General features: G+C 43.1%; 1 protein-coding gene across 3 annotated transcripts in view; it reads right to left on the bottom strand.

The window, feature by feature from the left end:
* The window catches only part of rbpjb (recombination signal binding protein for immunoglobulin kappa J region b), a 70552-nt gene extending 45782 nt beyond the window's left edge, over positions 1–24770 (bottom strand). Inside the window, exon 1 of one of the 3 annotated variants that reach the window (XM_048236156.1) lies at positions 24631–24770. In XM_048236156.1, the coding sequence (XP_048092113.1) occupies positions 24631–24650 (20 nt within the window). In that variant the 5' untranslated portion in view covers positions 24651–24770. Of the gene's footprint in view, positions 1–7038; positions 7239–24630 lie in introns of those variants that run through there. The other 2 variants (XM_048236155.1, XM_048236157.1) reach the window with 2 other exon arrangements.
* Positions 24771–25133: the final 363 nt, after the last annotated feature.

Here is a 25133-nt window from a genome sequence, read left to right as displayed (position 1 = left end):
AACGACGGAGTCTGTTTGTCCATTTCTTTTACTGTCTATGAGTAGGTTAGGCTATTTCTCTCCCTCTTCACTACCTCTATAGTGGAACACGCTGATGGGTGGGTGTTGAAGTGTGAAGATGACAGCGATCTTCTGAAAGAACAACAGGTGGAAGCCGATATGCCCCGGGGGCCACGACCTGGCCCCAAAAATACACGTCTGCAGTGCCAGGTGCCACCCAAACGGCCCTGGCACTGCCCTCTGCATTCTGCTGGTCTTTGGGATGAATTACTTACACAATACAACAAAACTTTAACATCAAACTCAAAACCTTATTGTGATACAGCGATTCTAGCAGACTTAACAGAATAATAATAATAATAATAATAATAATAATAATAATAATAATAATAATAATAATAATAATAATATTAATAGTACATAACAATAATAACAACAACAACAACAACAACAACAAAAACAAAAGTAAATGGTGACTGTGAAAAAAGTTCAGCAGTGTGAGAGGAAACGAGGGAGGAGAGCAGAGCGCAAAGGGGAGGGAAGAGAGAGGCACAAAGACGTGTCGGACCTGCTGACATTTTGTCTTCTGGAGGGTGAAAAGGGAGCTCAATAAAGGAAAAGGAAGTCCTGTCGAAATGGTGCTTTAATCTGCTTTGCTCCTGTACTATCCCTTTCCTCGCTTCCTTCCTTCCATCTCTCCTGACTCTTCCTCCTCATCCACCCCCTCTCTCCTCAAGTATACTATCCGGCACTTGGAGAGAGTGATACAGAGAGGGGGGGAGAGAGAGGGAGAGAGAGATAGGCTAGATGAAGGGCCAAAGGAGTCGGTGGTGTCAGAGGCCTTTCTAGCACCTGGTGCACTTAATCCGTGTTCTCAGAAAAAAAAAAAAGAATCACTCATTCACTACATATCGCACTGTATTAAATAACCGCCATATAGTTATTCACTATACAGTGCACTATGCAATGAAAGAGTGGAGGTTCTGAACAAAGGGTGTGACTCAACGACACCACACACGCCTGCACGTAAGGGACTATCCCCTCGTGCTGGGGTCATTTTATCATTTCACAATATTACACTCTCACTCCCTTATTGGACTTTATGGTCTCCTTTCATTTTTCAATGTTTGCCACTGTGCTATTTTCTTTCATGCCTGTACGTAAGTACGTAAATAAAAAAAAGCATACATTATCTTTATTATGCTAATTATGAAGACCCAGTTAACTCAAGAAGGATAATTCTGAAATATAATACTGACACCAACAGCCAGTGAGCGAACGACGCCTTAACCAAATATTCCCCAATTCCCACTAACCTGCATTCTGGGTGTGATGGAGTTACACAACCCACACAAGGAACCAGAGAGACAACAATGACCCGAGTGACCTTCTGAGGCAAGGTGAAGGATGTCCGACACAGGGGTCACTGGAACTAGTCATTACCGGTCATTACGAAACTGTTGCAGTCCGTCTTTGGGTGAAGACAGGAGGAAGCACTGACAGTGTGTTTTCCAAAGGGTAGTGAGTGACAATGATGTCATGAGTCGCACCGGCCAAAAAACCACCCACCTTGCAGTCCCTTCACCACAAGTCGAGAGCATGACATGAAAATGTGTCATCAGCATAAACAAACATGAGTGCTGTGCTGATATGCAAAGATAGGGAAAGTTTAATGGTGTTGTTGCCATGATAACCCCCTAAAACAAAACACTTGTGAACATCCGCGAAAAAAAACAAAAACAAGTGCCCTTCTTATTCTGACAGTATTCAGCTAAAGGATGACCATGGCTTCCTGAAAGTGTTATAAAGGTCATTTCCATTAAACCACTGCTACAGCTGAATGACTGGGGACAGATTTCCGATGACGCAGAGCCTGATAATATGACTTTCATAATTAAGCACAGGAAACCAAAAGAGCTTGCAGCATTTCCTCAATGCTCCTCCACATCAATGGCAATGGAACATGTACCATTTCATTCATCTCCCAAATGATACTGACGAATGGATTTCTCTGTAAAGGGGAACCAACTGGCCATTTCGACAGTGAATGAAACCAAACTTCAGCACAAGATTCTTCATCCTCAGCACATTGCTTTGCAGGCAACCAAAAATCCACATCGAAAAATATCCCCTTTGGTTATTTTTGGCGTCTCAGTGAAATAGCGATCCATGTTGAATGATTCACAGTTTGTCCTGAGAGTAGCATATCCCAGTGTGGTCTCTAGTGAGGCCTCTAAAACCAGCACTGTGCTGTGCTAAAGTTGATGCGAGATTACATGAAAAGATATTTGTAAGTCAATCCACCGAAGTGCTTAGAAACACTCTCCCTTAACAAAACTGTAATAAAGGTTATAATTTAGAAGCCAAAACATCTCTATAGTTACAACATTTTAGACAGAATCAAAAGAAAAGTTATCTTCAGTCATTTTTCAGGCACACATAAAAAGAGGACCACATTCCCATGGTGCCCAATGACCGAGAAGCTCCATTTGAGATGTAATGCTAAGACAATCCTCTCAACCAAGCATTAAGGACATTACCAAAATATTTTGGTAACTTTCTAAACACACAATTTCTTCATACAGCCCTGGAGATGAAAAAATAAGAGCCTCGCACTCTTCAGTTAAAAAAAAAATCATCCAAAATCACCTGAAACTCTCTCAAAAGGCTCTTTGGCACAAAAACAAGCATCGTGCTGAGAGAAGAGCTAGGCCTATAGCAAATTAAAAAAGCGTGAAGTGTGTATGCTATGAAGGGAAAGAGGAAATGACATAGAAGGTGGCATTAAAATGGTGTAAAGACCTTTCACCTTGCTTTCAACGTGTGCACCAGTCAGGACCTTGAAGCACCCCCCCCCCCTTCCCCTTTGTGCATCAAAGGTTAGCATTGTGCTTGCGAGCAACTGCATGGGACGAAAAATCAGTTCAGGTTAAAGTTGCAGGTTAAAGTGGAGAGTTTGGTTTGGTTGCGTTTGCCATACTGACTGGATGGACTATTCATGGATCTTACCAGGTTTATCAGGTCTTCTTAATTTTCTTGCACTGTGCTGTTTGGGGCATAAGGACCCATCAAGGTCCCAAGTGTCCTCTTACACTCGCAGAGGTCAGCACGAGAGATATAGCTTCCCTAGGCATCTTCAGTCAAAGGTCACTCTTTCTGCAACCAGTGACAAGGGCAAAATGGCTACCAGAACACGCGTGATTGGCCCATTCTGTGCAATGATCACCAGGTGACACAAAGCAATAGCGTTTAAAGCGCTTGTCTGGAAGGAGCATGCGTTTTCTCAGAAGAGTGGAGCAACACACTTCACTAACTCATAGGGGTGTATTTCGGGCTTCTAAGAAAGGTTAAAACTAAGTGCTCTCCTACACTCTCTCTTGCGCAAACACACATGAAAAGGCTTTTAAAAGGAAAGGAAATGTCTGTCACAAAACTGGAAAAATAGACATTTAGACACACAACCAACCCACCCCCCTCCTCCCCACCATCCTCTTCTGCACAGCAAGGAGAGTTGCTCTAGGGTGCAGGTGAGTGAAATCATACAAAGTTGTGAGTTGATGGGGGATACCAGACCAGTAGTAGAGGATTAGGGGGTATCCCATTACAGCTCCCTCAGGGTGGAGATAGTGGATACGGCTTCTGCTCCAGTGGAGCTCCGTAATTATTTAAGAATTGGTAGGTCTCTTTGTGTAAAAAGACACACACACACACACACACACACACACACACACACACACACACACACACACACACAAACACAGAGTGAATGTTCAAAGAATAAGGTGTGAAGATGAGGCTGATACTGTGTTGTGAGCATCGAATTAGTATGGTGCTGCTTTACAGGAGCAAGCAGAAGAGATAGACGGCATGTTGCACCACCAATTAGACATAAGCTTTGTAATGAAATGAGTCAACTCATTTTGCAACCTGCAACCACATCAATACAAACTCACAAGCACAGGTGACCTAGCCTGTAACTTATCTTTCAGAAATCCCCCTTTACAGGTAAAGGTCTCAATGATGCACCTCCACACGCACGCAGCCATGCACACGCACGCACTAAGGAAGTGTGTATTTTGTTAATTAACGATCATCTAATTAGAAAAGATCACATGTAGCCCACGTTATGAGTGCTCTGAGGTGTTCTGTGTGTGGAAGGTGTGGGTGTATGTTTCATGGCTGTGGGAGGGCTTGGGCCCCAAAACATCACACAAAAGGTTGTAAGCCATTAAAACTATTCGAAAGCAGTATTTTTCATAGCTTACTTTTTTATGGGTGGATTTGAGGCCATTCTTTAAAAAAAAGTTTGCCGTACCTCGACCGACCCTGTCAATTTAGGACCGACCCAAATATTTAATTTTTTTCCCCTTTTAGTCCCGATTTTTTTTTACACTTCCAAACAACTAATAAAATGCAATAAAACAATATGAATTATATTTTAGTAAGTATCGTGAATATAAATTGTCTACATACAAACATAGGCTATATTCTTTCTTTTCAATAAAAACCTGTGGCGTTATCTATGATTGTGTTTACACCATTGGTTTCCGCATGTCACACCTACAGTAAACTCCTAAACTGGGCTGGTGCATTTTGTCGAGTTCAGAGAGAAAAGCAGTGTTGATGGACATGATAATGTTGTCAGTGACCTGATCTGTAGTCTGTGCCTAGTTTAACATGTAACGTGAACACTGTTCAGTGTTCACACAACTTTATTGGTTGGTTAAACACACTTCCACAATGCCACAATTCTGTAAGTAGCCTAGGTAACAGGTTAAAACATTTCAAATCAGTTTTACTAATTAAAGCCTAGTCTACCCTATTGTATATAATAATATTAGTGTTATATATATATACTATTGTATATAATAATACTGTGTCTCAAGCAAGTTTATTTATTACCTGTTTTGGTCCAACAAATATTCAGACTTATCATCTTTATTCTAGCCTAACAGCCTACTATGAAGTGTCCATTAGGCCTATGAAATCTTCAGGAATAGAAGCTAACTGCAGGAATAGAAAATAACTGCAGGCACAGAAAAAGAAAGAAAACTCATGTAGATTTCTGAGAAGAGGAGGGCCAGGCCAAGCAGGCCCTTCACACTTTGGCCCAAGCCAAAAAGAAGAAATAAAGGCATTTTTATTTAGATGATTTTTTTGCCCACAATACAAGTTTTTTTTGTTGTTGTTTTTGTAAAAATTAGTCATTTTGTAGTTTGTTTTCTTTGTAAACCTTTGTAAGGTCTTAGGTCATTAGGTCTTAGAAGATATGCACTATTGGCATGGCAACAATGTCACTCGTGCTTGTTTCACTATGAAACGGCCATTTCCCTCTTCACGCACCCTTCTCACCTTTTTCACCACTGAAAACCACCGTTTGCATGAAAACCACCGTTTGCATGACTGAGTAAAGAAAATGTTCACGTCACCGTTCAAAGTCTTACGGGTTAGGGTGCCATAGTAATACATCTAAAAAATGCATTAAAACATCTTGACACTGCTTTAAGTTGGCACAAAGTTCTGAAAGAACCGAGGTTTGCAATGGTGCGCCTAAAGGTATGGGTTGAAGACCCAGTCAGTGACGTCACAATATGCAAAATTCTTTAAATTCATACCTACGCCTTTACCATGACCAAAATTTTACTTTTTTACAGGACCTTTTTTGTTTTGGCTGTTACTGCAAACAAAAATATTTTTAAGGATGGCCTGAGCAAGCATCAATGCAATTGATACATTCATCTGAAAATAATTGCTTTATATCAAATGGCAAGTATTGGCATTTTATTTTATTTTAATTATTACCGATAGCAATTGCATATTGGATTGCTTCTGAGAGAATACAAAAATATACCTTCCAATCTCACGATTTTACATATCTTGCTGTTTTCAAATCAGATGAACAAAGTGAAAATGTTGAACATGTTTTCTAGTTTTTTTGTAATATGTATCACAGTACTATTGCATCATAAAGTCTCCAAAAGCCTGTCACAGAATCATACCATGTCACAGAATCATGTACTGTGCACAACCATCATCATACTGCATCAATGGGCCACTAGTGGTCCCTCCCTCGGTATTAAAGTGTTTCAGCTGGGCTACATCCAGTGTGCAACTGAAGCACTCCGTTCGTGGAGTGTAAAATTTGATTTAAAAGACTGGTCACACTTTTCCAAATTCGCGTGGTGCTATCACATCTGATGTAGTTGTGTACAGTGTAGCCAGGCTGTTTTAGGGTTCAGCTATATTCAACACAAAAATTAGACAAGACAAAAAATAATGCATAGGGAGTGCCTCTGCTTCCATGTGAATGATAGAACTCTGAGTTCTGACTGCTAAGGTTCACCAAGACAGTGACAGTTCACTAAGAAATGGCCGTCCCCTGATGTCACGCCAAAAACCCATACCCAGCCGAAAACCAATACCAGGCAAGTGTCTCCCACATCCTCAACCCAGAACAGTACTTGACACACGAGATGCCCCTCCAAAAATGCAAATGAACGAGTATTTTCACTCTTCCACTAACCAAATGAGTCCTGTACTACAAAAATCATATTATGAAATATGAATACATTTAAGTATTTAATTGACAAGATGGCAAATCATGTTTAAGTATTAAGTATATATACTCTTTTGATCTCGTGAGGGAAATTTGGTCTCTGCATTTATCCCAATCCGTGAATTAGTGAAACACACACAGCACACAGTGTACACCCAGTGAGGTGAAGCACACACTAATTCCGGCGCAGTGAGCTGCCTGCATCAACAGCGGCGCTCGGGGAGCAGTGAGGGGTTAGGTGCCTTGCTCAAGGGCACTTCAGCCGTGGGGTTCGAACCGGCAACCCTACGGTTACAGGTCCGAAGTGCTAACCAGTAGGCCACGGCTGCCCCAATGATTGCACATCAATAATTTAATGATTGCACATCAAGTTGATGACAGACACGGCCAAGATCATTTCATAAAAGACAGATCATCATGCGAGGCTGCCTGGCACAAATCGGTTGTAACACACCCAAAAACCATGAGCACTACTCACACACCATGAGGAAGGAAGAGGTTTTTTTTTTGAGGACCAGTGCCGACATGTCATTCAGTGACTGGAACTGATCAGAGTGTTCCAGAAGAACAACCAGTGTTCTGCACAAGAAACCATCGGTTCCCTCCTCTCAGCCCTCCTGCGGGTAGTAGTCGTAAAGTGGGGAAGTACTCGGCTTGGCCAACATGTGCCACACGCATGTGCCAACCATCACATTACCAAACAGCTCAGACTCAATATAAATATTCCTGTAGACTGTGTACGTGCCAAATCCCTGAGGAAATTTGGACTTAATGTAAGGAAAGACACCAAAAGGAGAAGGAGAAGAGGGATATGGACCCTTTCAAGAGAGTTCCACTATCAGCATCATAGTTGGCCCCACAAGACTTCCGTTTTAACATTCCATATGTTATCTTAATGCAGAGGAAGTAGATTGGGGCCCAAATAGAACGTTCAAGCATTGTTTTTGTTTACCTTGTTGAAAGGGTCTATAAATGGCCAGAGGCAGTCGTTGTGGGGCAGAGAGAGAGAGAGAGAGAGAGAGAGAGAGAGAGAGAGAGAGAGAGAGAGAGAGAGAGAGAGAGGCTTGCCTGTTACCCGTGAGCTATGTCTGGATGAAAAATGACAACCTGGATAGCGTACAAAGAAACACAGCGAGGAAATGGAGTGAATAGGGAAACCATAAATTCAGGCCATGCACCGGCCCCAACATAGCCCCTCTCAAGGCACGGAGGTCGGGCACTTCGTTTTGGGGGTGCATGCAGTGTGAGGGACCAAGCCACTGGTGCTGGCTCAGTGAGGGTTGGGTTGGGCTCTGCTGGGCTACGCAGGCTTTGGGTTGGGTTGAGTCAGCCTCAGGCCTCAGGCCAGGGAGGAACGCATGATTCTGGCTGCGCCTGGAGCGCCAGTTCCATCTGACATGGGGAGAGTTTAATGACAGGGAAAACACTGGAGAAATCTCTCGTGCCTGCTCTGACCACTTTCAACATCAAGTGAAACCCCTCTGGAGCTCTGTTTGGGGCTTTCGAGGGAGTCGTTTGGCACGGCTGTTGGAGACAAGCCTAAAACAATTACACAAACACACTTGCGAGTGCACACAGATGTCCATACACTTGTACAGTATCCTGTAATGCATTAAGCTATACATAATGTATACAGTGCAGGTAGAGGGGAAGCAGAGAGCAATCCAGCAAGTAAAATGTAGTGTATAAAGAAAGTGAATGAAAAAGTGGTAGCCTAGTCCATCCAATTCTGAGGTTTCTTAAAAAGCAGAAAATCTGAAAAAATACCGATCAAGCAAATGCTTCTGTGGCTAAGCAAGCTGAGCAAAGATGTTTAATGTATACATTTCATCTGAAACCACAGCAATACATTCTAGACTATATTTTTTCCCCAGAGAGCCCAGAGAGACAGAGAGAAAGCTTGAAGAGGAAGTCTTGGTGCTCTTCTGTGCCTCATGTCTCTCCAGTATAAAAAAAAGAACGGACATCCTCTCACTTATGCACAGCTTTCAGCTTCCACCTTCAGCAAGCACAAGAGCTCCTTTCTGCACACTCTAGAGTCTCCTGTCTGCAGTTAAACAAGCAAAAGACATTTTTATCCTATTTTGGAAAACTTATTTTGGACTGGTAAAAGAAAAAAAAAAAAGGACTAAAAGATATAAACCGCATGTTTGGGACTCCAGGGGCCAATGAGATCTGGAACCACAAAACCAGAGAAACCAAGTCAAATCAGATCAGAGCACAGTGGAAGCTAAGACCCACTGAGAGTAAAAATCCCAACCGACCAATTCCACGTCCATTCAGAATACACAATCACCTCTGTTACATTATTCCGAGGTTGATGAGCAGGCTGAAATGGAATGAGTCCACCTGGACACTGCAGCAGGCAGAAAGAGGGAGGCAGTGATATGATCTGAAATAAAGCACTTTGGACAAACTGGAGGTTTGTCAGATTTGTATCTCCATAGACAGATTAATGATGTGTTGTGGCAGGGTCACATCTGGCGGGATATCATTATTACATTAACAACTTGGTGATGTGTGCTTGAGGGTGTATTGTGCAACAAGGACGATTTGTTAATTCCTTATCTACCATTTAAAAGCAATTATTTAAAACCTTAAAAGTATATTTTTGGCAACTGCAAAGATAAACAGAAGATATATTTTGCATAAATGAACAAAGTACTGTTTAGACCTTTTGTCTTTTGAGGCCTGGTTGCTGACACTAAAAGGTCTTCCTGACGATGAAGATATGTTCACTTTCAACGAAAGAAAGGTCACTGCCTTTACAACTTTCCTATCTTACACCACTGAAAATCAAAGGTCTTCTGAGAATTGTACCTTAAACACCTTAGGGCTTCACTACCCAAGGGATGGGCAACATCTGAAAGAAACGTGCTCCAATTTTTGTACTCCGAAGGTACTTGTGTTCAAATTGGAACGCCAGGATGACACAAAAGAGGTATTTTTAAGGGTCTAGTGGTAATCTGCTAATTACACAAAGTGGCCCCACTCAAAGAGGACTGGGCCCCCAGCTACCCCGAGGTGGGTTCCTTCATGCCACATCTCTCTCTAGCTGGAGCATATGTGTGTGCTTAAAACACTTGTCAATCTCTCTGAAATAAACTCATTAGCCAAGCCCACCTGTTCCAATGGGCACTAATTTGATTGGCGAGCACTGACACTCCTCCATCTGTCTGGCTTGCATTCCATTGGCCGACACTTTGATTGTGTCCTCCCACAGCTGAGCAGTGGCTCGCTCTCATTGGAGGTGTCCGACTGGCAATCATGTGATCATGTTTTCAAGCTCGAGCAAGAGGTGCACATGTGGTAGACTTGTGTGGATTTTGCCTCAGAATTGTTGGACTTGGGATGCTTCTTTCCATATGCAGCAAGAATGCACTGCTACCAACCATGGTGATGTACCCCAGGGCTGAGAGAATTACACTAGTGCTTCTCTGGTAAAGTCTCTGGGCCTGGGTCTGATGCTCTGCGTTTGTTTAAAGACCACGTGTGAGCCATCTTTGCAAGAGAAGAGTCTTGACTGTTTCCAAACATGCTGTTGTGGGCCAGTTTTGGGGGCAACATTCATTGCTTACCACTTTTCTCTATGTGGCGCTTTCACTTCACAAGTGGTTGAGCTAAAAGCTTTTTTATTTACTATGTTTTCTCTGAGCCATCAAAATAGTTCCAAGCCTGGGTTGGCTTTGCTTTGATTCGTATGTAACTGACCACAACATTGCTTTTAACCAATTATGTGCCAGCACTTACTGTGCATCAGTCACTCTCTGTTTCCAAACTCATTTATCTTTCCCTCTCAGAAACGTCAACAGTCTTCACTGTGTCCTGTTAAGTTAGTGCTAGCTCTCCCACCATCTCATTCACAAATGAAAAACGGGTCCTTGCTATGAAATCCTGATATCTATAATATCCTGATATCTACCCAAGACAAACAACTTAGTGGGATATCAGAAAGCAACTTGTGTGTCAAACTAAATTGACTGAATCCTATTATAGGTGTGTTAACTTTTGACTCTATCCAATTTGCTAGTCTGATGAGAGAGAGAGAAGAAAAGCCATGCTGTGAGTAAATAGTTGATGATCTGTTTTTGTATCTTGCACCCCCAATGACCTGCTTTTTCCCCCTCCTCTCTCACTCGCTCCTCCCTCTCAATTTGGCTGCAGAGGAGCAATGACTCATGGCCACTGGAGAGAAGGAGCAGGATGAATTGAAGGGGGGTGTAGGGGTACAGGGGGCTGGAGGTGGTGGGTCAGAGCGCACACAACAATTCTGCCAAAACCACCCATCTCCACCCCCATGCACAACACACACACACACACACACACACACACACACAACCACCCCTCGACACACACACACACACACACACACACACCACCACCTCTTGACACACACACGCACACCTTATCAAATAAGTCCCACTGCCTGAAACACCCACACAACTCATTAGTCAATTCTTACAATTCTGTTGCGCAAGAATCCCACATAATAGCCATTATTTCTTTCCCAAGTCAAGGCTTTTATAAACATGCCGCTTCATATTTTAATTCAGTGCCCCCCGCCCCCCCCCCTTTTAAATTACTCATCGCAGACCTGCGCTTGCAACCTCCCACCCTTTCATCCACAGCCTTGAATAGTGTGCGGCTGTACCACAGCTGACATTAAAGGAGGTGAGAGGAAAGCGAAAGAGTAAGATTTCCAGTGAGTGGTGGCCTGAACAAAGGGAAAAAATGAGAAGGGATAGAAATAGAGAGTGTGTGTGTGAGAGTGAGAGAGAGATAGAGAGAGAGGGAAAGAGAAGAAAAAACAGGCAAAAAAAGTGAAAACTCAGACGCTTCAAAATCTCAGTGACCTTTAGCCCACTTGTGATCCACAGCCGCCAATGAAAGCAAGGGAAGGAGTGGGGGGCAGTGTGTGGGGGAGTGGGCAGGGGAGGGAGCACAAGCTTGGGGTGTAGCTGTACTGCAGAGTCGGTGTCACCTCTAACCCGCTGTCTGGTTTCTGTGTTGCTGTAATGGCAGAGGGAAAAAAAACATTTAACTGGCGCTTCTCGTTCCCCTATTTTTCACCTCTATCACTTTCTTCTTCCACGCCTCCAAGTCTGATGACCTTACAGGATGAGAGAAAGAGCGACAGAAAGGGAGCGTCCCTCCTTTGTCTGCCTGCCTGTCTGTCTGTCTGTCTAGTTGTCTCTGGCTGGTTTCTATCTTACCCTGTGCTCAAAATAAAACAAGCCAGCAAATCACTCCATCCTCATCAGTATCGCTTTGATTGGTTTGGTAAGACGCAGGGCTCCATCCAGCAAGTGAACAGGGAGGTGGGGAATTCAAAGTATGTGGTTTAGAGACTAACCTGTGTTACAAGTAGGCCTAAAGCTCCAAAAGAACAACCCTAGGCTTTGATTCTTCAGACAAAGAAGACTTAGGGCCCTTAGGAGGTTGAACACTTCAAGTACTACTACTAAACAACCAATTTTGGAATACCCCCCAGGCACAGTCAGTTTGTGTTGAAACATGTGACAGTCAACAAGCACACCTCACTCAACCCAAAAAGACTCCACGATCTCTAAGAACATCCATGAAACTCATGAAATTCATGTTCTGACACCAAAGCCCATCCAAAAGAACTCTATGTCTTTGAAGTATAGCGATTGACTTTGGTCCTCTCTGACTTGTGACCACTGAGTCACCCAACAGTCCCATGAGCAGACCAGCCTATTTCTTTACTCGGTGGAACGGGAACCTATTGCCTCCCTTTGGCAGAGTATGCCCTGACCAGGATAGGCATCTCCAATATCAACCAGCTGCAAAATTCCGATATCTACCTCACTGACCAAACCCAGAGTTGATGGTCTCAACCAAACTAACAGAGTTACACTTCCTCCTGGCTAAATACTAAAAAGTCAAGAAGGACACACGACTACATCATCGATGCCCTGCGATCCCTCAAGACAGTGTGGAGAAATGAAACAAGCATCTGCCACTATAACATCTGTTCAAATCGGGCTGGTGCAAATCCACATCTCACAATTGCAGATTACAGAATGCACGAGCTAGTTCACTAAGCAGTACTCTTTACGGTGTATAAAGCCCAACACAGACAGTACAGGGTGACTCAACAGTCAGCCTTCATTACAGCATGTCCTTTCAAGTCAATTTGAATTTGAATATTGTGGTGTTGTGCCATGATAAATGTTTGGGAAACTCTTCCCTGGTGATCTGCATGAACATGTTTACTACTGATAGAGCAAGCAGCAGTAGCAACAGCAAGGTTATGGTTTTGCCTATTAACACACACATTAACCAGAGAGCATACACTACATAGCAATCAGCCTTACCGACCTAGCCGAACGGTCGAACGTCTGGCCAGTCATTGTGCATGGCTCCAATCTGTGCGGTGTGCCAGTTTTTGTCTGGTGCATATGTTGACTGGTGATATTTGCGTAATCAGTAAATATTCAACAAGGCCCTTCCTACATAGTTCTTAAAAGAGCTCTGCTCTGCCTCCGCCTCTGGTGTTTGTTAAGTCGGACAACATAATGGATCTCGCCGAAAAAACGTACATATCACGTCTAATGAATGTCCACTTCAGCATTGTACACACACAATACAAAATGTGAACTGAAAGAAATAAAAAAAAAAAAAACAAATTAAAGCAACGGAGATTTTGATGGGGTTCGAACCATGAGTCTCAATGACTGAATGCAAATAAACTGAACGCAAAAGACACGCTGGTTTCATATCCCATTACGCCACTGCTATCTACCAGAGAATGGTGGTTTACAAAAGGATATTGCAATTATAACCTCTGATAACAAAGGGTAACATAAGTAAGGCAGCATCAACATTTGGCAGCATCAACATTCTTTAGAACAGTGGTTCTCAAATGGGGTACGTCAAGGCACTCCAGGGGGTACGTGAGATTTTAACCCTTAGAACCCGATTGACGCAAAGTGCTGAAGGTAGTGGAAATGCCCTAAAAACAGCTTATGGTTAAAATATACATAGATTTAAAAAGTAGAATCCATGCAAAAATACTTTAAAAACAATTATTTAATAAATATTTCAGGAAAATATAAGTTAATACAATTATATTTCAGTAGGCTTTTCAATTTCATTATCTTTAAAACCCAGAGTCCCCCCATACCAGGATGGTTCGACCCAACCTGTCACATGCCACCCGCCATCACCTGTCATTCACTGCCAAAACTCAAACGATGGAGTCGTGGTTGAAGTTTATGGATGGAGTCGTGGTTCCAAAGTTAAATAAATTAGACACGGATGTCACAGTGCACTTTTTTTCTCTCAACTAAAAATGCTTTGCGCTGGTTAGGGGGTACTTGGCTGAAAAAATATTTCACAGGGGGTACATCACTGAAAAAAGGTTGAGAACCACTGCTTTAGAACACAGCTGATCAACCGTCTGCTTTCACTTTTTAATGAAGTTCCATTGCAAGAAGTGACCGGACTACTTGCGGAGTGGTATGAAAGATGTAAATCAGAAGCACAAAACCTGTTGCCATTGACAGCGGTAATTACATTACCCTTGAATTTCCCCTTGGGGATCAATAAAGTATCTATCTATCTATCTACCTACCTACATGAATATATTTTACTGTAGAACATTGGAAAATCCCATTCAAGTCAATGGAGTGTACTACTAGCATTGTGAAGAGCCGTATAATAAGTGAGAAATATACGCTCATCTTATCTGGTGATATTAACATAGGCTAGCCTAAACTGTAAATGCAAGCCTTGAAACAAAAATGCTCGATTGCCTAACATAGCAAAACTTATATTATGAGCAACAAACTGACAAGACCCCAATTCAGTTTTGGGGACAGAAAATCACACATTATAATGCAGAAACATAATTATCAGCGTCGCGTGTGGGCCTCAAACCTCTCACGAAAAGCTCAATGGCAGATTTATTTGGCCTTCATACCATGAGGCATTACAACTCTGCCAGAATGGGCAAATAAACAATTCATCGTGTTTTACTGAAATAAAATAAATGCTCATGTTGTGATGTGACAGTGACACAGCTTATTGTGTCAAACGACATTACATTTATCATAGCAATGGATAACTGAATGTTTGTAAATCATGACTGTTTTACTATCTGGCAACCATACTACTTTTTGCTTTTGCAGTGATTTTATACAAAATGTCACGAGTCAACATGATCACCAGACAAACTGGCACACCGGCAACACGACAGACCGCTATCATCTTGTATTAGACGACGCCGTAGGAAAACGGGTTATTCTGATTGGCTATTTAGCTTTCTTACTTGCTGCTTAGAAGCACAGTGTAATGTTCTCGTAAGGGTACTAGGGCTGGGACAACGCGTCGACGCAAAATATGCGCGTCGATTTGTCAGACCCAAAATGCGTGCTGCCAAATATTTTGAATTTTACACCTTCAGTGGTTCCCATACGTTGACTAATCTGTGGTGGGGCGCCATGAAATCAAAACCGACCGTTACACATTGATGTTCTATGTTGTACTATTTAAATTAAAAGATAAGATAAATCCTTTCATTGAGCTGCACTTTTTACGCACGCAGCCTTTCCCTGCCCCGCCCGCTCTCTCTCGTAATGAGCCCGCTGCGACTCTTCTGCATGTGCATTTAACACAAAATATTCACGATTGTTGTTGCCACATAGAAGCATTGCATAGAACACAGCTGACTAAATTGCTATTAAATCCGCAAGGATTTGCAAGGGTTCCCTCACGAACGTCTTAAAGTGACAGGCACTCAATTAGACCTATACACTACTGAACTTTATTCAATGCTACCTCTGACTAAGAATGCATGACTTTGCACTTGTATTTTATTTTGGAATTTTAAGAGCAATAAACATGTATTGCAATGTTAAGGAATTCATGTTTTTTCATTCAGATATATATAAATCAACATGTATAAATTGCTATTAGTCAGTTAATGGGGAGATATTCGAAATCGAATCGGACTGAAAAAATGAATCGATTAATCGATGCATCGAATAAATAATGGCTAGATTAATTGTTTAAAAAATAATCGTTTATCCCAGCCCTAAAGGGTACACAATTGTGGTAGTTAGTATTTATCCTCTGGATAACTGGATCTAATAATAATTTTTTTCTCCTCAACCTCGCTTTCTTCCACAACCAAAAGACTGAGGACTGACAATACCAGTGTCATTTGCAAGCTAGGCTAGTGTTTCCCATACGTTGACTAATCTGTGGCGGGGCGCCACGAAATCAAAACCGACCGCTACACATTGATGTTCTATGTTGTACTATTTAAATTAAAGATAAGATCAAAATCCTTTCATTGAGCTGCGCTTTTTACGCACGCAGCCATTCCCTTGCCCCACCCCATCTCGTAACGAGCCCGCTGCCCCTCCTCTGCATGTGCATTTAACAATTGTTGAAGGATTGTTGTTGCCACATAGAAGCATTGCATAGAAGACGGCGGGCTAAATTGCTATTAAATTTCCTTTATTTTAACTAACTAGGTAGACAATGTTATGAATTGCATCCACACATCAACAGCCTAACTGTGTTACTAGCAAGGGTTTCCTCACAAACTTCTTAAAGTGACAGGCACTCAATTAGACCTATACACTACCAAGACAATCTTAGCACCCCCCCCCCCCCCACAAATTCAATCAAATTCTGTGGGAAACACTGTAGGCTATTAATTAAGCACGTTTTTGATTAGAAGTAGATAAGGTATTGGCTCTGGTGAGCAATAGTAGTGTGAAAATGATAAGCTAGCCCTGCTTTGTTTATGTTTGGTTTATCTGCACGGCCCCTATATCCGCATCGTGCTAGCAGCAGAATGTAGCCTATGTTCTCATTGACAGAGGGCAGTCTTTGCTGTGTGTGAACATTTTTGCCACTCAAAGGCAGCACAAGGCAAATAAGTGGTCAGGCCATCCTTAAAAATATTTTTGTTTGCAGTAACAGCCAAAAAAATTTAAAAATGGGTCGGTAGGTAGGTCAATATTTTTTTTTTTTTCAAGATTCAAAGTAAAAAAAAAAGTACAATTTTGGTCATGGTGATTACGTAGGAATGAATTTACACAAATGTGCATATCGTGGGCGTAATTTGGGTCTTCAACCCGCGCCTTCAGGGCGCACCATTGCAAACCTCATTCTGATGCAGGTTATATAGACCAGCCTTTCTCAAACTTCTTTGACCTGAGGCCCGGTCATGGCAGACTTTTGGGTCAAAGGGCTCATCTACATGTACCCAGAAAGAAGGCTACAATAGCTCTTGGCCACGTTATATTGAAATTTGACTATACAATACTCAATGCTATACAGTGTATTATACAGTCTCTGCTCTGTTTCTAAGGAAGTTCCAAAAAAACAACGCCGTTCTATTAAGTTTTGTTAAATAAATAAATAGCCTTCCAACAGGTTGAAGGAGCTTTGATACCAACGCTATCGAATTAGTTTCAGTTTCTCTCATTACAGACGCCAAGACTGAATGAATGCTCATACCACCACTTAATTGTAGGGCTCCATGTTTAATGACATCGATAGCAGAAACGCTTGTTTTCTTTTTTTTAAAATCGATCCGCCGGTTTCTTGATCAGCGCAGCAAATTATCAGATGAAGCACCGGGCCTAATTTCACTCCACGACTCATGGACCAGCAGTCTCCATGTTGCGGACCCATATTTTGAGAAATGCTGAATAGACCACAACCAATTTCAACCAATTTCTCTCGACCACGGTCATCGTTAGACTAGGGGAGGAGGGATGAGAAAAGATCTGGCCACAGTTCTTCCAGAACTTAGTGCCAAGTAAAAGCGCTATCAGTTTGTGTGAATGAAACGAAAGCGTAGGCCATAGTGTGACATCGTGAGGCTAAAACCAATGGTGTAGAGATGACGCCACAGGTTTTTTTTTTTTTAAGTGAGCCACGCTTGCATGTAGGCAATTTATATTCACAATACTTGGGCCTACTAAAAAAGAAATATTATTTTATTGCATTTGTATTGGTTGTTTAGAGTAAAAAAAATTCGGTATTAACATGAAGTTTACAACCGCAAGTCGGTCGGACTAAAAAGGGGAAAAAAATAAATATTTGGGTCGGTTCTAAATTGACAGGGTCGGTCGGGTTACGGCAAACGAAAATATTTTTAAGGATGGCCTCACTATCTAGTAGATAGTGCTTTAAAGTCAGACCACAAAAAGGTCTCAATGCAAATGTCTTTTCTTGCAAACAACAGTCTCTGGAGTACCCTAATTGGTGATGTGCAATTTTATCCCCCTCTCAAAGTGACTTTGAGGCTTCGAACCTTAAGAAGTTTGAAGGCCATGGCCCTGCCCTTCTCTGCTCTTCTCTTTCTCTCTCTTCAGGACTGATCTGGTCTCTGGATTTGTCCTCTGACGTCTCCCCCTGGTCTCTGAGGGATTGCACTAGGTCACTCGGTGGAAGTCCCCAGCGCAGCAGAGGATGATCTGTCTGTCTAGTCTGGTCTGGCCACCCTCTACTCACTTCCACCCTATAATTACTGATCTGGCTCAGAACAAGACATACAAAGTGTGCACGCTGGTGAATAGACTGGATGTGACACACAAAAGAACGAGGGAAAACTAGAAAAAGAGAGAGAGAGAGAGGGAGAAGCCTGCAGAGGAGAGATTAGATAAGGGCAAGAACAAAACCATATTCAGACTTGAGCTGGTTGAGCAAATTGAAGGGACAGAGATTGGATAGGTTCTCAGGCGAGTTAAGGGACAGATCTCTTTGAAGGATGTTGTATTTGGCTACAATGCACCACTAACTAAGCTTAAGCCTTCACTCTTTCCACTGAGGAGTGCGGATGGGTGAGAAGGTGAGATGGGTTTTAAAGAATCAGAAGATGAACTCATTTACTACCCCCATTCAGTTCCTTCAGTGCCTTCTAACCTGCCCTGCGTACACAGACCAAGCAACGCCCCAGCTGTTACAGTATCGCATTCTGACGCACTCTCCTCTTGCAGTTTCCAGTGAAACAGTTCCGAAGAGAACAAAAGGAAGAAAGAAAGATCCTGCATTAAGTTTGCATACAATTTGCTCACATCCATTGGCCTGCCTTTAAAAAAGCATTCACGTTTTGCTGATTACCTTCCTGATTCCATCAGGTTTATTCTGTCACTCAACGACACTCTACACCATGGGGGCCTCCCTATTTTCAGCCAAAACAAACAATTCATCAACAAGGGGCCATTTTTCTGTCCAAAAGAATCACAAAACGGTCCTAATTTTTTTCTTCTTTTTTTTCTTTTTCTTACTGGCATGTTTTCCACAGCTGGGTCAACCTCTCCTGCAAAACTTTTCGAGCACTCAGACTTATCTCAATTTTAATTAACCACTCAGGCCCACATTAACCCGTCTATTGAGAAAACACTAGTCCACAAGAGAAGGTAGAAGGAGAGAAGGAGAGAGAGAGAGAGTTAGTCAGTTCATGATCCTGAACCCAAGGGAACCCGCCACAACTTGCAAGGGAAACTGTAGCAGAAACACATTGCAAGGCTCGCAAGCAAGTTTTTGACTGCTTGTTGCTTTTAGCCTCTGCCCATAAAGATTGCAACACAGAGCACTTTGGTTGGAAGTTCACTGAATGAAACCAAATCTAAAACAGAACGAGAGTGGGAGGGGGCACTTAGTTTTTTTTTTCTGAATGAAGCATCCTGAATGTCGAGGGGGAGCGCAAAAATTTGCTGACAACAAAGAAAGACAAGTTCCCTTGGTCATGCCGTAATCACGACCAACAGGAATGGTTTATGAACGAGGAAACTCTTAAAGAGGAAGAGGGCACCCACAAAACAACATTTGTACTTTCATCCGCCTTTTTTAGTGCCCCATACATCACGCATGCCAAGTCCTATAACAATGAAGAGCACTGTAAGAAACTCGAACATTTCTGGTTACCATTCATTGTCCATGCTTGTATTTCATGGGGATCCACAACGACATTAGCTGGCAATATTCATGCACAACAGTAATGACATGCCTGCATGATTTGGATAACTACTCACATAGTTCTCACAAACAAATAGGCTAAGCGGGAAACCGTACCATACAATAGTGTAAATTCAAACAGACAGCAGACCCCCTGTTCTGCAAATCCTAGTATAAATGTTCAAAAGTGCAAAAGTGCACACACACACACACACACACACACACAGGCAGGAGACCAGCACAATCAATGTGCCAAACTGAAAAGGGACCAAGCCAAATTACTCAAAGAAAAAAAATTGCCTTTTCATTCGGAGTGCTATTCGTGTGGTGTGTGCCCTGGACCTAGTCTTGAGGGGGAAAGAGAGAGAGAAGTAAAGGGAGAGAGACCTAAAAGGAGAGGGAGAGGAGAGACCGGGCTGTCTTTTTTGAGGGAGAGGAGAGGAGAGGAGAGACCGGGCTGTCTTTTTTGAGGGAGAGGGAGAGGGAGAGGAGAGACCGGGCTGTCTTTTTTGGCCAACCACAAAAACAACTTGTCACATTTCAAATCAGCAAAATAAGGACCACACCAAACTCGGCACATGACCACCACAATGAGCCGTAGCTCTGAGGGGGGACATGGGAGCCTAGTTGTTTGTCTGCACTAACAAAGCCCTGAAGAGTGTATCTACTGGCAAAGAATCTAGTATACCCATCCAATTCGCTCTTAAAAAACGTCCGAACACTTCAACAAAGCAAGTCCACTGTGTGTTGTGATCTGTCTGAAAATCAAAATACATTGTGTCAGCAGCTCATTCACCAACTCAAGCTGGCAGTCACATGGCAGGGCCTTAGGAAATGATGCAGGTAACGTTGACGTTGCTATTTTCTCTGAGTTGTGTGTGGGGATGGGGGCACTGATAGTCAAGAACACCCATCTCGTGAGATCACTTCCAAACCTTAAAGCCAGACTTGCATTCTGATACGTGTCTGGGTGATCACCCACACACACACACACACAAGTATAATCTGTGCCCAGCGCTGGCGTGAATCAGTTGTTCCTCTGCGTGTGTGTGTGTGTGTGTGTGTGTGTGTGTGTGTGTGTGAGTGAGAGAGAGAGAGAGTATGTGTAGCCCAGCCGTCAGGTGTAATGGGTGTGTGATCTGTTGTTGACGCCCTTCTCCCTACCTGTGCCTGTGTGTGGAACAGGCCCGGGGGCAGGAGGGGTGAGGCCACATTTGTGCTCCCTTTTAACTCAACACCAGCAGGCCCCCCAGCCCTCACATCTGCTGCTGCTGCTCAAACTTTTTTCAACTCCCCTCCCTCTCTCTGCTCTCTCTGTCACTGGCACTTGGTCACTGGCACCTCCCCCACACACACACACACTGAGCCCTTTTTCCTTTCATAACCAGTATTAGGGAAGAGGAGAGCCCCCTCGGGAACTTTTCTCCTGTAACACTTTTCACCTTTTCTTTCCAGGGAACTTCCCTCTCCTTGAGTGAACACACACGCGTGTACACACACACACACACCTCAGCCTGTATGTCCTAAGCAGGCAGGCTTTGTGGTGTCCATCTTTGACTTGCACTCCTTTGGCAATGAAAGAGTATGAAGTTTAAAAAACAAAATGAAATAGGGAGGGGAAAAAAGAGAGAGGAAAGTTATATCAAATCCCATTCCCTGGGGGTAAGACTTTGGCTGCATTGTGTTGAAATAAGTGATTCACGGCTTTATCATCACAGGTGATGTGGAGAGTGTTTCCCCAGTGTGGCTGGGCTTCTTTCAACACCGCCAAAGCCGCATGTCCCTCTGATAGCCCAGAGACAAATCAACACCCACACACACTCACACTCTCTCTAAGTCTCCCTCTCTCCAACGAACACACACACACACACACACACACACACACACACACACACACACACACACACACACACACACACACACACCTCACGCTTTTTACAATCAAAGAAAACAAAGATTACAGCAGACTATCTCTTTCTCTCACTTTCTTCTCTCCTATCCGGGATTTGTAGAGGTGTACTGCAGCAGAGATAAGCAGCCTCACCTGATACTGTTACCTCAAATAACTTGGAATAACAACAGGCTGGCTGAAGGAGACAGGTTAGTAGCCCACTTTAGGGACCAGCTCTGTGCCACATGCATCTGTGAGAAGTCATGGTCCTCCCTGCCCCTCTGCCTCTTTCTAAAACTCATTCATTGAAGTCATAGCAGGCGGATGGATTTGGTGTCCGATTTATATTTAATACAGCCTAGACTGTAGAGAAAAAAACAATGCCACCCATCTGAAACAGGCTTCCTGCTAACTGCATTTTGCAATTACAAATATTTGTCCCCCCCAAACCAACCCCAAAAATGTCTAACCACGCTATGAAAGAAAGAAAAGGTCCACCACTTAATACAAAACAGGGGAGATGACTAAATGGCTAATATGAATAATAAACATGGCATTATTGTCATCATTGTCATCAGCAGCACACAACTGTTTAGCACAGTGCATTGGTGGGCCACAGACCACCAATGAAACCTCCACATTCGAGGTGGAAAGAGGCAACAAAGAATAAATAAATACAATCGTTTACATTCAGGTTTCCCACTCTAAGTCAGATGTAAAATTCCATGACTCGTGGGAACCCTTTATTTCATAATAATTCGTGGGAACATTATTTCATAATATCCTATTTCCTTTCTTTGCATGGACTTCTTCTGAAGAAACCAACAAAATTTATATTGGGTGATATTTTCTAAATTCATACAGTGCACAGAAACACGCACACTCACACACACACTCGGACACACCACAAGTGACACAATAATAAACCCAAGTATGGGTTTCATAAAATAAGCACCTGTCAAGTGTGACCACCATGGCTCGACCTTGCCGATAAAGACGTGCCTCTGGAACAGGTCTGAAGCACATACACAAACACACACACACACACACACACACACAAACAGTGCAGTGATAGTGCACCAACAACCAGTCACATTCCAGCAGGCTCCCTCCCCGGTGGCTGGACCAAGGAGTACTGTGCGGAGGAGTGCATCTAGCAGGCCTCACTGCAGGGGGTGGCCTGTGGTTTGGTGGTCACAGACGGCCCGTGCTGGCCCTTGCACACGACTGCCAATGTCTGCACTTCAGACAACTTGGAAGCTGGTGGGCTGGGGGTGGGGTGGTGACCCCCATCATGATTGGGTTTGCTCAACTGTAGCATGGAGACTGGGACGCTCCTTCCTCTCTCCTCGTGTAGCCTCCAGCCGTTGACACAACAGTACCCTTTGACTATGCTAATAAAGGGCCCTTATGGCACCCTCTCATTTACCCCTAACACACACCCTCCCTTTTCCTCTCATTTAAGAAGAGAACAGGGAGTGTGCGTGGTGTGTGCTGGGGGGGCAGACTCAGTAAATATCATCTGGACAGGTGGCCAGTCTACCGGTTTCTCGCTTCCCTGTCAAAGCAGAGATGACAAGTACCATCACTGGATGCTGGAAAGCCCCAAAATGAACAGCAGCCATCTCCTTGCCCTCCCCTCAACTCACACCCCTCCCTGGCTTAAAAAAAAAAACCCTGTGTCTGTCACCCACTGTGCTGTCTATGAGGATTACCAATTGTGCAAAACAGAAAACCTGCTCACTGTCAATACCCAGCGAGGGGCATTGGCTATAGCGTTTTATCTAGATAAACAAAAAAATATCTGTGTCGACTGATGCAGTATTGTTTTAAATTCCACATTTGTCCTGTATTTTTTCCTCTTTTTTAATTCACAAATTTGCAGCGCGGTTTCAACACCACTCGAAATACAACCATCGAAGTGTTCATAAGCAACTCCCACAGCAGACCAGTGATCTACTGTAAGGTTAGCTATAAACACCCAATTAAAACAGAGACCACGGAAAGGGACGTGGAACTCGCTGGGGCTTTCTGCCTTTTTCTTTCAAAGAATTACTCTAGGGGTTTAATCTCCCGGTTGCGCAATTACTGTCAAAGAAAGTGGGTTAGTCTTGAGTGGGGAGAAACAAATAGAAGAGAATGCGTTAAATTCTTAGTTAGGCTATTTTCTGTCTGAGTACAAATAGCGAACGGTGACAAATGAATTCCGATTAACGTTAGCATGCCAAATTGCAGAAGTGTATCATTTATAGATGCTAGCGAGTTGTCTGTGTCTCACTGCAGTTTGACGTCTTAGAATGCAGGCAACAATTAAAGCTTCATATTTTTTTTAAAAAATGCTCAGCTTTGTCTGATTATTCATCAAGTTAATGCCAGGTAGTGGCATATTTTCCATATGAAAAAATAACTGTTTGTAAAATAATTGTGGACTTATCTACACAATGCGCAACCACTTCTGTTTTCGGTGGCATCTAGGCATTTACTGTCCTTAGTTGCACTCGGCATTAAATAATCATTCGTCTGCACCGCGAGGGCGACGAAGGGAAGCCACCCGGACTGTTTGGTAAACAACACTTACATACGGACACACAGACGCATGTCAAAACAGTTTCTCCACACATAGTGACCAGCCCTACAGTATTATCGCTTACAATATGTCTACAATTTGGCCAATAATACAAAGCAACCGAAGTGAAGCGATACAAATACAGGGCAAAATGAATATCTTGAACAAAGCCACAATATGTTTTAAAAGCCCCGCGATCCATGTACCCTGTGTATGTTATCATACGTGGGCTTTCGAATCATATTACTTCATATATTTTTATTACCAAAATAAGCAGTCTGGATTGGTATTTTTTCTCTCTCAATATAGTCTGGCTATTTCTATTCGTGTCGTTGTCTGGTGGTGCACAAAAAGACCGCTGGTAGCTACAAGCTAGCTGGCTAGCCCCAAACTCCCGTGCAGTCGTACTAGCGCTGGGGCTCGTACAAAAAGCCACAACACGGCACGGCGGTACAGCAACAGTCACTACACTAGAGAGTAACGTTAGTCAAAGAAAACCAGACAACACATTTCACTTAAAGAAAACACATCTCATTGTTTAAAAATAACCACCAAATCAGAAACAGATCCCCACTGAGTTACATGTTTTAACCAAAGGCATCAACTGAACTCTGAGTACTTAAAATCTACTTTAACTCCAACAGAAGCAGCAGCACTGAATCTCAGACTTACCCTGTCACAACAGGCGCCATCTTCCACAAACTCTCACCAAAACTCCAACACTCGCGAGATCCCTTTCTCCCAGACCAACTAGCCGCCGAGACAACAGCAGCAGACTGGAGATGAAGGAACGAGGGAGAAGGAGAGAAAGGGGGCGGGTGAGGAAGACAGAGGAAGGGGGGTAAGAGAGAGTGAGAGAAAAGGGCAGACGCCACAACAACAGGCGTGGGAAACTTCTGAAATCGCGCGAGACCTGGAAAACTCTCACAATAGACTAGAATGGAAAAGCGTGTTACCCATCGCGAGATGTGTGTGGATGGTTGCTGTGGCTTATTTTACAGCTCTCGAGGACTATTCCCACGTGTTTGCTCGGCAATAAATTAGGCTACAGCAGTGATCAGGACGTAGTTTGGCACGAAATTTCACACGATGTTGCGAGGAATCCAGAGTTTTCCCAGGCCCTCAAAAGGCAAAACAGGCTACGTAGTAGGCTACAGTGGGATAGCAAAAAACAG

The sequence above is a fragment of the Alosa alosa genome, chromosome 24, assembly GCF_017589495.1.
Source record: "Alosa alosa isolate M-15738 ecotype Scorff River chromosome 24, AALO_Geno_1.1, whole genome shotgun sequence".
Classification (NCBI taxonomy): Eukaryota; Metazoa; Chordata; class Actinopteri; order Clupeiformes; family Clupeidae; genus Alosa; species Alosa alosa.
The sequence above is the reverse complement of the archived record's forward strand: the minus strand, read 5'-3'. Positions and strand labels throughout refer to the sequence as shown.